Here is a 14,222-nt window from a genome sequence, read left to right on the forward strand (position 1 = left end):
TCTTGTCCTTGTCACTCTGGTATATAACTTCACTTTGCAATTCATGGAAGAATTCCATAGCATTTAATGAATCTACTTGGCATACAAGTAAGCTTTTCTGAAGAGTTTTTGTTTATTTTAGGTTGTGCTTGTCTAGTTGGAAAAATTAGTCTTTAGCTATTTCAGCAGGGGCACAGGATTTTGGGGATAATTTTGGATAGTTTGGGCTTTCATGAAGTTAGGATGTTTTCCATAGGAAGTGAATCCTTCTTTACCCCTACTTAAAAGTCTCTTAAAGGTATGATTGCAAATCAACTTCCAGCTTTGGCACTTGATATGGTTTCTAAATAAACTTTCAAACTCATCCTTTTTCCCTTTTTTTTCCTGAAGGTGCATTCCCCTTGTTTAATTATTAGAAGCGCAGGATGGTGGGGAATCTTTCAGATTTAGGATTGGTATTGCAAGAGTCTTGTAGTCTCAGCTCCTTGCTATTTATGCTCTTTTCTTGGGCAATGACAAAATATGGCCAGTCATTTGTCAAGTACCAATCAAGTCTTATGTTTTGAATTTTGAGCTCTGGTAAAGATAGAATCTCTAAATTGTGTCTTGGTTCTGAGAAATCTCACCTGCATGAAAAAAATCCTAAGAAAAGTGAGCAATTTCAAGATATAAAACACAGGTTGAATTTTTGAAAATGCAAACTGTACATCATAAATCAGTTTCATTTTGTTAAGGCTGAGATGTGTGCAAGAGACAGAACTTCTCTGAACTTTTACCTGTCCAAACAGCTTTCTTGTAATTATGGTGATGCCTCCAAAGGTGACGATTTAGGCCTGGTCAGTTTACATTGTTGTAGCCGCTAAAGACATCTCACCAGAAAAATCTACCCCTTTTTCCTGGCTTTAGGTGGTCTTAGATTTTGAAGTATCTGGCTTTCATCAGGCATACTGCCTGGTAAAAAGAAATTCATAGTCCACAGACATAAGCAGTTCCTTATTTTTTAATGAAGATCTGGAAGAGATCAAGCCCCCTTTGAAACCAATGGTTTATCGATAAAATTAAGAGATGTCCCGGAAAACATTACTAGATTTCCCATTGGATTGGGTGATGATTAATGACTTAATTCATTTAGTTCTGAAACTTGTAGCTGTAAATTAAATTTCTGTTTTTTAGAAGTATGTTATCAGTACATGCCTACAGTCCTTCAAAGGAAATATTTTTTTTTGTATTTAGCTGACAAAAGAGCACTGTGGTTTGAACGCTTAACAATGTGTATTAGTCATTTTGGGAGAACATTGTTGGTTTGTGTTTATGTAAAAACTACGTGCTTTTGTGGGAAAACAGAAAACCATAAAAAAGGCATGGTTCTCAGAAACTTCAGATGGTTAACTTTTCTTGGAAAGTCATCACCCTGTCTGTGCACCAAGTTTGACTGTCTTTGCATTTAATGAGTTGCACAAAACATCTGGATCTGGTTTGTCGTTGCTGAATTTTTCTGCAAAAGAACGGAGTACATTACTGAGGTAAAATGTGCAATGAAGTAATGCGTATTTACTAATGAAATTTAAAAATTGAACTTATGAATTTGTGGAATTTGTACACCAGGATCCAAGTCACTGGTGTGCTAAACTCTCATCTAACAGCAAGGTCTGCAAATGTAAGAGATGAGTTTTCAGTTAATTTAGATACTCAATTTTACTGGTTTAGTAAACGTTAAGGAACAACTGGAAGTGTAAATGAAACAGGAAATGATTTTTTCTTCTAAATAGGTAATTTGGTAGGATAAGACATTCACTCTTCAGAGTTCTGAAAAACGTGGTGAATATACCTATATTCTGATTGTTTTGGTTTAATTGTTTTAAGTATGTGGAACACTCATTGTCTAATCATTTTATGTCTAAGTGAATTATATACTAATTGCTACACAGTTAATAAAAATTATTATGATAATAATACCAAGCTGACTATAAAAAAATTGAACTCAAATAATTACCTTTTTGTATACCATAATTTTATGTTAATTACACCCAGAAAGGCACAAATTCTAATTTAAAAGGTTGTGCAATTGCAAATCAGAAAGTTTTGATGCAGGTTCAACCATACCTTCTTAAGAGGCAACGATGCAAAGCAAGCTGTTTGTTCAGTTTAGCCCATGGCCAAAACAAACATCTAGGCCAATCTGTTCAGGATCTGCTTGAACATACTTATTCTATCAATTTTCAGTGTATGAGTGGCTGGCTTACAACTTCTAGAATTTTATAGCTCAACTGGCAGTCGTGGGGAGTTTGGTAAAAAGAAAGCACCCTTACGGTGGGAGGATTTTTTCTGCTAAATGTTACTGTGTGAATGCAACTAGTAAAATTTCTTCAGGTACTCGAAAATGAAAATTTCTCAAGGAGCACGTTGTGCTTGTTACTGATTAGCACTAAATGCAGGCTAGCAAAAAGTCTTATTTGTTAGTAATATATATTTTATGCCTCAGTGTTTCATCAAGGATGGAAGGCTTGGGCTTTTTTTTTTTTAAATTTTACTTTTATGCGTTGTGTGGCTATTTGCTCTTTAATCACACTTTGCTATCCTAAGGTGCAAATTAAAGGTAATTTGAACCTAGGCTTATTTCTAAAGGAATTTGGTGCCTTTATTTTAAAATACTTCCTATTCCTCTGTTTAGATCTTAAATTACTATTTTTTTAAAATTAATATTTTTGCTGAATTTTTAAAGGGGTAATATACCTCAAATTCACTATTTTGGCATTTCTTTTCGGAAGAAAAGTGAATGGTACTTGTAAAGAGAAGTGTAACTTTTTAAAAGACATTTGTTTTCCACTTACTTTGTTTAAACCCCCAAATAATTCAAGAGTCTGGATTCCTTTTTTCCTCCCTCTCTCCCTCTTCAATTTTATCAGATAGTTGACATTTAAGATTTTGTTTCTTTAAAGATGTATAGTGTTACTGGTTTGAGTACTAACATTAAACTCCAAATGTAATTTTGTTGACTAAAAATAATGTTAGTGCAAACAGGAGAAATTATTTCTAAACTGTAAATGCCAGTGTCATTCTGTCAAAATAAAAATGTGGAAATAAATGTAAAGCTACACTTTTACTTTAATAGAACCTTTACTGGTCTGGAACATCAGACATTTATCACAGAATCACAGGATATTTGCAGTTGGAAGGGACCCGCAAGGATCACTGAAGTCCAATTCCTGACCCTGCACAGGAAAGCCCCAAGAACCACACCATGTGCCTCAGAGCACTGTCTAAACAGTTCTTGAACTGTGTCAGGCTCGTTGCTGTGACCACTTCCGTGGGGAGCCTGTTCCAGTGCCCAAACACCCTTTGAGTGAAGAACCTTTTACTAATATCCAGCCTAAACCTCCTCTGATGCAACTTCAGGCCATTCCCTTGGATTCTGTCACTGGTCACCAGAGAGAAGAGATCAGTGCCTGCCACCTCCACTTCACTTCTTGAGAAAGTTGAAGAGTACTGTGTGATCTCCCCTCATTTATATCCCAGATTTTTCTTGCACACACAGACTTTCCTGGAAAAGTTGGATTTTCCTTTACAGAAACTTTAGTAAAGTCAATTATGATGTAATGATGAATAGAAATAAATCGGTATTGGGGTTTTTTTACATGAATTGTAGTGTCTAAGAATAGCACTTAACTATTTCTGTTAAACTCCCAAATGTGAAGATTTGTTTTCACTTTCAAAACTGGTGGGGTTTAGGACTATCTTAAATATGAATGCTCCTACAGTGAAAAATAATGTATAAACAAACAAAAACAAGCCTAAAAGTAGTTAGTAATGTTTTATTTATTATTAGTTCCAGAACCCATACAAAAACCACATGAAGGACCTGGAGAGATGGGGAAGCCTGTGGTCATTCCTAAAGAGGAGCAAGAAAAAATGAAAGAAATGTTTAAAATAAATCAATTTAATTTAATGGCAAGTGAAATGATTGCACTCAACAGATCTTTACCTGATGTCAGGTTAGAAGGGTAAGTACTTTATGTTGTATCAATAAGGTACTTTTGTTTAAATGAAGACTGTGCAAAGAGTAATCCAAAACAACAGTTCAGTTCTGTAAGATATAACTTTCAAGCAAACAGTTGGATAATACGCTATATATAAGATACTTACTGGTAAAATAAGATGGAACAGCAGAAAACCAGTTTTCTTCAGTGTTATTTAATTTTGAATCTGATTACAAGTATGAAGCCCGTTCAGGGAATAGAAATTAATTTGGTCGAAGGAAAACAAAGTTAGTTAAGACTTGACATTTCAGGAAAAAATTACTTATTTGAAAAATTCATGCACTGCTTCTAAGGAGGCAGTCTAAAATTCTGCATTATATAAAATAGAAAAGATTGGATGATGAGGAAAATCCTTTACAATGTTGTTACCTAATGAAATGTGCTAAGCTTCATTTAGATTGCATTATAATGTTTTCTAATATCCATCTGGTTTGGTTTTGATCTTGCTTCTGAAATATTGATCCTTTCAGAGCTGTTTGAGTCATAAGTAATTAAAAGGAAAATTGTAGCCTTGTTTTAAAGAAAACTGAGCTTCCATTACTCTCCTGGGACTCCTCTGACAGAGTAGTTGAGGACTCCCCCTTCCCCAGCCTCTCTTGTTTATGAACGGGACATTCAAGTTGAATATAGCTCATGAAACAAAATTTTCCCAATTATCTGCATTCTCATGCAAGAATCAGATGCTATAGAAACCCTATTTCTTTAGAAGCTCTGCTTTGCTTCTGTATACTCAAGGCCTAGCTTCTGGATGAATTTGTTTTCATCTCCTACCTCAGAAGATTAATATTAAGAGAATGAGATGAAGCTCTCTGTGCTTTTCTTTTTTGATGAGTGTTAAAGAGCTGGTTTGTAGGTACCTTCATCTGTTGTGATGAAAGTGATTTTATGTAGTGTGTGAGTTCCTGGTAGTGCTGGTGTTCTTAATAATTGAGGCATATTTTTCACAATACGATTTCACAATCTTGAATTAGTGTAACTTTTCAATCAATTTTCAGATATATTTTTAGTCAGATTTTTTGGTCACTGCTTGTCTGTTACTCACTGTAGTGGAAGAACGCAAATCATGAACTTGCAGGTTTTCTTTCCAATCTGACAGATGTTGTTTGGTGGGGAGAGGTATATCCTTCTCTCTTGTGTTATTGCTCTGGTCATTGTTGTAACTTGGCAGTGGGATCTCTTGGATTTGTGCAAATTCATATGTAATGTCTGCCCCCTTTTTCACAATCTATAGGGTAAGAAATTGCCTCCCTGTTAAGTGGTGACTTCCACTGGCAAAGAACTTATAGTTAGGATTCTCAACTTGCTTAGCTGCAAGGAAAATCATCTGCTTCATTGGAGAATTTTGTCAAAGCTGAGATACTAATATGGGATGATTTCTGCATGTTTTTCTGGAAGAGCATAATGGAAGGAATTAACAAAAGTTTGGGGAAGCAATAGTTACAATTTTTGGTTATTTGGATGGTAAATAGAAGTAAAGTCTTCATTATGACCCTGAAGTATGAAGAAATTAAATATCATCTTTTTTCAGCATTCATATTTGAAAACTTGCATGTATATATTCTACCATTTTCATAATGTAAGTGAAAAGATAAGAAAAGAAATTTGTGGATCTAAAAAGTTGACATAATCAACTTCAAAATTAAGCTTTGTGAGGTCTAGACTTTGAATTAGCCAAAAATGGAAAGAGAAATTGTTACAAACTGTTAAAAAAATATTGCCTAAGCATCACTCAAGCTTGCAGAAAAATGAAATTACAATTCTATAATGAAGTTTAGCTGTAGGAAATTTTTATGTTTCACACTTGGTTATGCTCTAGAATTATTGTGTTTTGCAGTAAGACATGCATTGTAAGTTTTGTAATGTTGCATTTGCTTCTCTTTTCCATTTGTCTGGATACAATACTGTCACTGTACTCTGTGTGTGAAAGCGGAATCTTAGAATAAAATTTTGGTTAAAGTCTCAGGGCACAGTTGGATTTTCTGTTCTTGTAAATTCCTACCAAATTTTTTAACATTTACTTTCTGTGTGCATTTTTAGTAGAATTTGAGAGAAAAATTATTCCCAAAAATCTCCTTTGTCTTTTTTCAACATGTACTTTATAAGGTCATTCTAATTAAGAAGCTGGGGAGTGTGTTAGCATTTCCCCAGCAAATTTGAGAACAATACTGTCTTTACAATGAAAGGATATCTTAATCTGTATGGATGGATTAGTATTACTTTTCAAAAACGCTGTAACCATTTTCAGAATTGTTAAAACTATAAATATCCTCTGGTGTTATGTGTATGTCTTATGAAACTATCTGATTAGTCAAAATACTCAAAAGTCAGAAATGCTTTGTGCTGCATTAGTGGAATTACTTCTATTTTAACTTGTTCTGTGTCCCTGGCTATATGTAAATAGTTTTTGGAGAAGGAGAATGGGTAGTTTTTAATCATTCCTTACCACATTTATGTGCCTACGGAACAGCTGCCAGTAGCACTTTCAATCAAGATTTTGAAAAAGCAGGATATGTTCAAAGGCACACTTAGCTGTTCAACCATGTAATTATTTTCTTCACAGGTTTTGTGGGTTGCTTCCTTTAATGTGGTGTAGAGGGAAGATGTGATTATTTCAAGTCCTCTAATTCTCCAGCATGTCAGTTTTTCTGAAGTACAGAAGCCTGTAAAAGTTTTGCCTTACAGTTAATCATGGGAAAGCTGGTGGTATTAAGAGTGCCAGGACCAATTTGCCGCATGTATTTAATGGGGATGGCACGACCTGTCAGCTGGAGAGCAACTTCTGAAGTAGTCTACATTATCCTTTAATTAATTTCTAGTTCTGCCGAGCCCCCTGCCATCTGTGTGAAGACAAGGTCATTGGTGTACGTGCTTGGTCCTAGAGTTCTCATAGGTTAATCTCTACAGATGACCCACTCTGGGCATTCTGTTTATGTTTTGGCCAAGAAATTTTGTTCCCTTACTAGAAGAATAAAAAGATGAGCTGTTTTAATAACTTCTAGGCACTTCTTCAGCTGAGGGAACTCCTCAGTACAGGGCAGGTATGGACATTGACACCTCTGTTCTGCTGAGCTGTGCCCTAGTGGTATTAACAGGTTTATATTTATTTTTATTATTTGGCACAAAAATACTGATGCACATAAATGCCTTTAAAATCATTGACATGTGCCTGAATTGCTAGTCACTTTGTATCTGAAACCAGAAACATTGTTCTACTTATTCTTCTCATTATCCCAGCTGAATGTGTTTTGCTCAACAGAAAAAGCCAAACCAGAAGTAATTTTTTTTAGCCTGGATATTTCCCTGAATCTGGACTCTGGGGCATGTTACTGTAACAAACTAATATGACAGACAGGGCTACAACCTCTGGAGGAAAGTTGTTGCTGGGGAATAAGCAGCTGGGCATACCAGATTGGTTTTAAATTGTTAATAGAATAATTCTTGTAAGCATGTCTTATTCTAGTCCATGAATCAGTCATCAAAGTGAGAGTTGATTCACAGTTGCCAGGAAAATATGCAGCTGTGGGTTTGACATGACAGCAGAGACTAGTGTTCCTAATCATCCATCTTTTAGAGTCTTGCCTTGATTTTGCTGAAGATGAGGGAGGCAATGAATAAAATAGGTGTCAATGACTAAAGTTCATGTTCAGCTGTGCCTGTGTGTCTTAGACTGGTATTCAGGCTGGAAAGTAGGGTGGTTGAAAGCATGAAATTTGCACACGTCGTATGACTTGGTTTGGCTCTCAATACTTGTTGAAGGTGACTTTAGAAGGTGGTTTGCAAAATGAAGAATGAGTATAGTGTTCTAAGGCTGAGCTTTCCAGCCTGAATTCATTACAGAATAATTTGTGTAATATCTAAAACGTTTAAGTTGACATTTGTGTTCCTGTTGTGAGAGTTTAAACCAAATTCTGAGGTTTTTACATGTGAAAATGTGAGGGTTTAAATCAAATTCTGAGGTTTTTACATGTGCAAAGATCTTCTTAAAACACTTTTCTTTTTCAGGCACAAGCAATCAAGGCTGGAAACAGTGGAGACATAGCTGGAACAGGATGATGTTGTTCATGTAAGCTCTGGTCCCCACTGGAGCTTATGATGCAGCGCTAGGAGGGTGTCATATTTTGCAGGTTGAAATTTCTTGGAAGGGGGATGGGCTTCCCTAAGCAGACCTGAAGCAAGGAGAAGTATCTACCCTCCTTGCTGACACCTCAGCAACCCTTTCTCTAAGGCTGCAGGTTCTATAAAATTTGGCATAAAAGATCTTCCTTGCCGTTTTTCCTTAGTTGGTATAATTTTGCCGGAATCAGACATCTTATTATACCTCAGTTAGTTCTACATAAAGTTTGGGATCTTTTAACTGACCTTTTCTCAAACTGTCTGTATTCAGGAAGGTAGGTGTGGTCGTGTTTTGAGTGGTATAAGTCATGTTAGGGTATAATCAGAGTTTTTAGCCAGATGGCCCTACATATTTGAGTGAACTGGGTCTAAATCCATACAAACTGTGACTTCAGCCACTTAATGGAAAAAACAAAGTGCAGATCTCTGAGACCTTCAAGTGTAACTGGTACGTTAATGTTGTCAGTTTGTTATTATTGAAGGCTTTTTTTCTGAATCAAACTACCTTGCTCAGTTCCTGCTGCCAAGCTTACTTTCACAACCAGGAGGAAGTAGGCAGTTTTCTGGGTTAAAAGCCATGCTTCTGAGTTACATGTATGTTGTGGAGTTTATAGCAATTGTGCTGGGCTTCTCTCTGATTAAGTCTAGTAGAATAGTAATTCTAACTAATTCTGTCATCTCTTTGATTAGAAAGAAGAGAATTTAGATTTAGGCACTGTTAATTGGATGATACAATATGATGCTTTTCTGTTATGTGACCACAATCAGGTTTTCATATCTGTGCTTTAAAAATGTAATGTTGATTTTAAGTATGAAATATGCACGTGAGAGTACACGGGAATTTGGATTTCTCAAAACAAATTTATTTGCTGTATACATTAGGATACTACAGTTGAATCATAATATAACATGTTCATAAAATTAACACAATCCCTGTGTGAAGAAAATATTTTGAGTAGATCTATTCATAGTAAAACTAGTAAAGGCACACAGGCAAGACTGTGCTTTTGGAACTCAAATGTGACATTTCACGGATTTTTTAAAATAACAACTCTCGAGGTATTTGCTTCTATATGAGGCTTATGGAGGTGTGCTCGCTTTGCTTTTAGTTATTTTAATTCAGGAGAATAGCTAAGGGAGTAGTTTTATACTACATATAATCTGGTACAAATGTGGACTGCAGACAAAACAAGTTTCTCACTGCTTCTGTTGATAGTTATCTAATGATTGTGTGGCCTTGACATTCACTGACACCAAAAAGGGAAAAAAAGTATATTTTGTTGATTCAGCAAACTGAAGCAACACACACAGCAGCTGTATGACTACCAGATCTGGTGCAAAGAAGGGGATGGGACAAAACTGCAGTAGTGAAACATGGGTTTGTTGCTTTTGGCAGCAGCCCACAGTCACACCAGATTAGGTGCAATATGGTGGAAAAAAAGCTTTCCTACAGAACCTGTGTATTAAAACCCCATAAGGCCATGGGGATTTAAAAACCCCATAAATTGTGATATGCTTTTTGAACTTTTGGTATTCATTTAGCTCAGGTAATAGTGATGTAAAGATAATTAAAAAAGGGCAAAGTTGTCAACGTAGGTGGTGGAAGACTTTAGGAGTTCATTTAACATTTTGATACATGCTAGAAATCCAGGCTCTTAATTAATGTGTCATCTATAAAGAAAATCTGCTGACCTGATCGCCAGGAATGTAACTTTCAGCAATGTCATGGAAGTCTGAAAGCATGTGAGGTATTAAAGACTTTACTGTCCTTTCAAGCAGGAATGTTTCTTTCATCTGGCTTTTGTGGTGCATATAGCTTGTTACTGGCCCCCTGTAGAATCAACGTTTGGAATTGTTCTTGGTCACGTTGATTTAGTGAATTAGCTGGAAGAAATTGCCTGTAACTCTTTTTCCTGGAGAAAGCTTAGAGGGGGAAAAAAGTCACTCTAAAAATCAACTTGCTTCCTGTAAACTGTTTTTTCTTTCTTTTTTTCTTTTTTTTTTTTTAATGCTGCATACACACACATGTATATGTGCACAAACACTTGGCAATCTCATTCTTAGTTACAATCTTCTTAGTTATGCTGCACCATATCCTGAACTTTATTCAAATTGATGGGTCAGGTATGGAAAATATTTTGTCTAGAGATCTTAAGGTTCAGTTTCAGTCTCTGAGGACAGAACTGGTTTTGCTTCTGTCAAGAGATGCTTTCCTGTGATCACTTTCAGGATAAGGAAATAGTCAATTCCAGTTATTATTATTTTTGTGAAGTTCTGCTTGAATTCTGTAACCACAATGGTTTTAAGAACCATTTTGGATTTTGTTTTCAGGGTTTAAAGAAGATTTCTACTTGATTCATGAGATAATGCGACCTTTCTTATATCCAAATCTTTGAGATCAGAAGAAAAGAAAGTTTCATACTCTTGATGTCAGGTAAATTATGTAATACTATTGAAGGCAGAAATGAGGCAGGCTGCACTGAAATGTTTAAATAAGAATAAGGGATTTGCCTGCATTCAAGGCACCTGTTCAGAAAGATTAATTGGAGTTGTGATATGAATTGTAGAAATGAAGACCTCTTTCTAAACTGAATTATTCTTATTTGACTGGAAGAAGAAGCTTCAGGGTAGTGTGAAGTTTTGTTGCAACCTTATCTGCAGTGCTTTCTCTTTGTGTTGCTGCAAGTTAAAGCTGTGGTTGTATGCGAAGTCTGTAGTGAAACGTGGTTTGACCTGTAACAACAGCCAGTGATTCCATCTTTCTCAGAAGTACTATTTTTAATCCTTTTAGCTGTTTTGCTTCTGTATGAAAATCAGATCTTTATCCAACTTGATTGTCTTCAATTTGGGAGCTGGGAGCATTCTTAAAATTTACATAGGAAGCAGATTTATTAACACCCTTGTTTAAATGATATTAGGAGGCTGCTGCTTATATCCAGGAAAGACTAAGTTAGCGTTTACCAGAAACACACCCCTTGACTTGAGTCCTGGTGATTTGTGCTGTAGTGTTTTGACACTTTTTCTGCCACCCTACTACAGGGCGTTCTCCTCTGATGGAAATGTAGGTCAGTCTCAGCAGCTTCAGGGTGACTCTCAGAGTCTTATTTCAAAACTGGTTTCACCCATGATTTAAGTGGAGAGGAGGTTTTTTGTTGGGCATAGCTGTGCCTCAGCTTTGTTACATTAACTTTATTGCAGGCTATAACTTCAGGCATATGAACAGGTAAGCAATGAAATACTGACATTTTATGGCACTGCAGTGATATTCATCAGATATCAGTAATTAAACCTGAGGTTTCATGAGAGGAGTTCAGATTTTCTGGTTTTGTTTTCTATCAATCAGGAATTAACTTTAATAACCTCAAAGGACAATAAATGTGTATTTTCAAGTCAAAGGATGCTTACTTTCCAGAGACTCTCAATATATTTTAATACTGAAGTGTACACTGCTTGTACTGCCTCTGTAATATTAAATAGATTTATTACAGGGGCTGTGCTGTGTAGTATTTCCTCAAAACTTCAGCTCTAACCTGATTTTCAGGAAGACTTGGATTATTCCTATGTGTCATTGTCAAATTTAAGTTTTAAGATGCACTTTATTTATAACTGCAGTTTTTATTTATAGCTGTGGTTTGTAGTATTCAGGATAAAAGATTGTACTAAATTTGTAAGATAACTAAAGATGCTCCCCTTCCTGCCTCAATCTGTTGCTAGTACAGCTTTCAAAAACGCATTGGCACTGTGTTGTCATGATCCGTGTACGAGCACCAATCCGAGCCCCACTGGAATTTCCTGAGCTACTTAGTGCACAGGAGACACTTTTACTTTCGTCACATCTCTGTCCTTTATCAGAGCTCTCTGGGCTGCATGCATTGGGCTAGAAAACAAGGATTGCATACATGTTTTACTGCTGTTAATGTTTTTGTGCCACTGTAAATTATTGCTCATGACTTGTTTCTTCGAAAGGCTGGTGGAATCTGGGAATAAAATTGATATCAGTTATAGCAAATCATGGCTCAGGTAGTGTCTGAGTCTATTAATTTTCATGATTAGTTAGGCACGAGTGGCCTTGTTGCGAAAAACCCATATTAAAAAAAAAATGTTCCTATGTTAACGTGTTCTGATTTCTCCTCTGTGGAGAATAACATGTTGGCAGTATCAGAAGGAATAGAGATTTGTCCTGTAGTATTTAGAAATTCAGCATTTATTTCTAATGCAGGATATAATTACGACCTCATCTTTCTAGAAAATGACCTACAATTTATTTCATGTTCTGTCTCAGTGAATGAGATTTTCCTCATTGTGTTCACTGCATAAACATTATGGTAGCATATAACTGATTTCCTACAAGACCTCTACGCTGTTTGTAGGTTTGTTTGGGGTGTGACTTTTTTAGCTGATGAAACAAAAGTATTCAAGAGTTATGTGAATATTAAATCCTGGGGTTTTTTTTACTTTCAGAAATAATTTAGCATGACTGAAGGGTGTGCAAACAGATCATTGCTAAGAATGTAAATATTTGTCTTTAAGGTTTGACAATATTAAACACGTAGCACTCAATCTTGGGTTTTCGGGATAGTTTCTAAGTAAATTGATCTGTGAATACAATTTCATAATAGTGATAAAATGCCAAGTGATATTCTGTAATAAGATGGCTGCATTTTTTTAAGGTAACATTTGTGGCATTTGTCAAAGAACCAACAGTAAAGAAAGAGGTGGCATGAGGATAGTGAAGGGTGATGTTCCGAGTTCCTGGCATGTCTGCATCTTGTGTGTGCCGATGGCTGGAGTGGGTAAGCTTTATTGACCTCCACGTTGGTCACTGAGCAGAGCAGATAGGTATTAGAAGAATTTCACCACCTGATGGGTTCAACTGAAGGATCTTGTGTGATCACCTAGATTTCTTCTGTCCCTCCAGTGGTGAAGTATGTCTTTTTTCTCATTCCTTCACTGGCATGAGGGAAGAGAGGCTTCCAGTTCTGCCAGATGTGGAGGAGGATTGAGTGTGTATGGTTGTCATCTTGTAGAAAGTGCAAAATGAAAAGTTGTCTTCCTTCTGTGCAAGATAGTGCTGAAGTAGCAATTAAACTCTGAGATTTAATGACTTAATTTTATTTGGACAGAATTGCCTTACTTGTTGTCTCTTCTGGTTATTTTTGTAATGTCTCCTGTGGACTATTTGTACTCTGGGCTGAAAGAGAAAGTAGGAAAGCAGTTTATTCAGAGGCTCTTCAGGTGCATTTGAAGTAGCATCAGATAGTTTTCAAGTGGCTATACCTAATCCACTGAATAAAATTCTCTGAGATTTTTTTTTTTCTGAACGTCATCATGTAAAGCATGCAGAGCTTATATGTAAGACTCAACTAACACCTTCACAAAGAGTCACAATAATGGAGAAGCATAACGGAACTCACAGTTGTTTTTAGCCTTTCATTTTAAAAACTTTTGTAATGGGTTTAAAATTTTGAAATCTGGCTACAGGGTGTTAGGGACAACATGTATTTGTTTTGCTGTCACTTCTCCTTTAGCAGTGTTATACCGATATATGTTAGGATCTGTCTACCTTTTTTGCTTTTAGTCCATTAAACTTGACTTCAATTTATGAAGGATTCCGACCTTTTACACTGCCATGTGGTCTTGGGGAGATATGGACATAGGAATAACTATGTAGTTATAATGAACTGGGCCAAGCTATTCTCATAGAATCATATAATGGTTTGGGTTGGAAGGGACCTTAAAGATCTTCTAGTTCCAACCCCCCTACCACGGGCAGGGACACCTTCCACTAGACCAGGTTGCTCAAAACCCCATCCAGTCTGGCCTTGAACACTTCCAGTGAGGGCATATCCACAACTTCTCTGGACAACCTGTTCCACTGCCTTACCACCCTCACTGTAAAGAATTTCTTCCTAATATCCAATCTAAGCCTACTCTCTCAATTTAAAGCTGTTCTCCCTTGTTCTATCACTGCAGCTGTTCTCCCTTGTTCTATCACTGCAGCACTTTGTAAAAAGTCCCTCTCCAGCTTTCTTGTACCCCCTTTAGGTACTGGGAGTTGCTATAAGATCTTTCCAGACCCTTCTCTTCTCCAGA

At 36.3% G+C, this 14,222-nt stretch overlaps 1 protein-coding gene across 5 annotated transcripts in view; it reads left to right on the plus strand.

Moving 5' to 3' along the window:
• The window catches only part of GALNT1 (polypeptide N-acetylgalactosaminyltransferase 1), a 93,708-nt gene that overhangs the window by 45,352 nt on the left and 34,134 nt on the right, over positions 1-14,222 (plus strand). For 4 of the 5 annotated variants that reach the window (XM_064660079.1, XM_064660067.1, XM_064660085.1 and 1 more), the window contains one exon: positions 3,806-3,980. In XM_064660079.1, coding sequence (XP_064516149.1) covers positions 3,806-3,980 — 175 coding nt within the window. Of the gene's footprint in view, positions 1-3,805; positions 3,981-10,545; positions 10,564-14,222 lie in introns of those variants that run through there. The other variant, XM_064660089.1, reaches the window with a different exon arrangement.

This window comes from Pseudopipra pipra, chromosome 1, assembly GCF_036250125.1.
Source record: "Pseudopipra pipra isolate bDixPip1 chromosome 1, bDixPip1.hap1, whole genome shotgun sequence".
Taxonomy (NCBI): domain Eukaryota; kingdom Metazoa; phylum Chordata; class Aves; order Passeriformes; family Pipridae; genus Pseudopipra; species Pseudopipra pipra.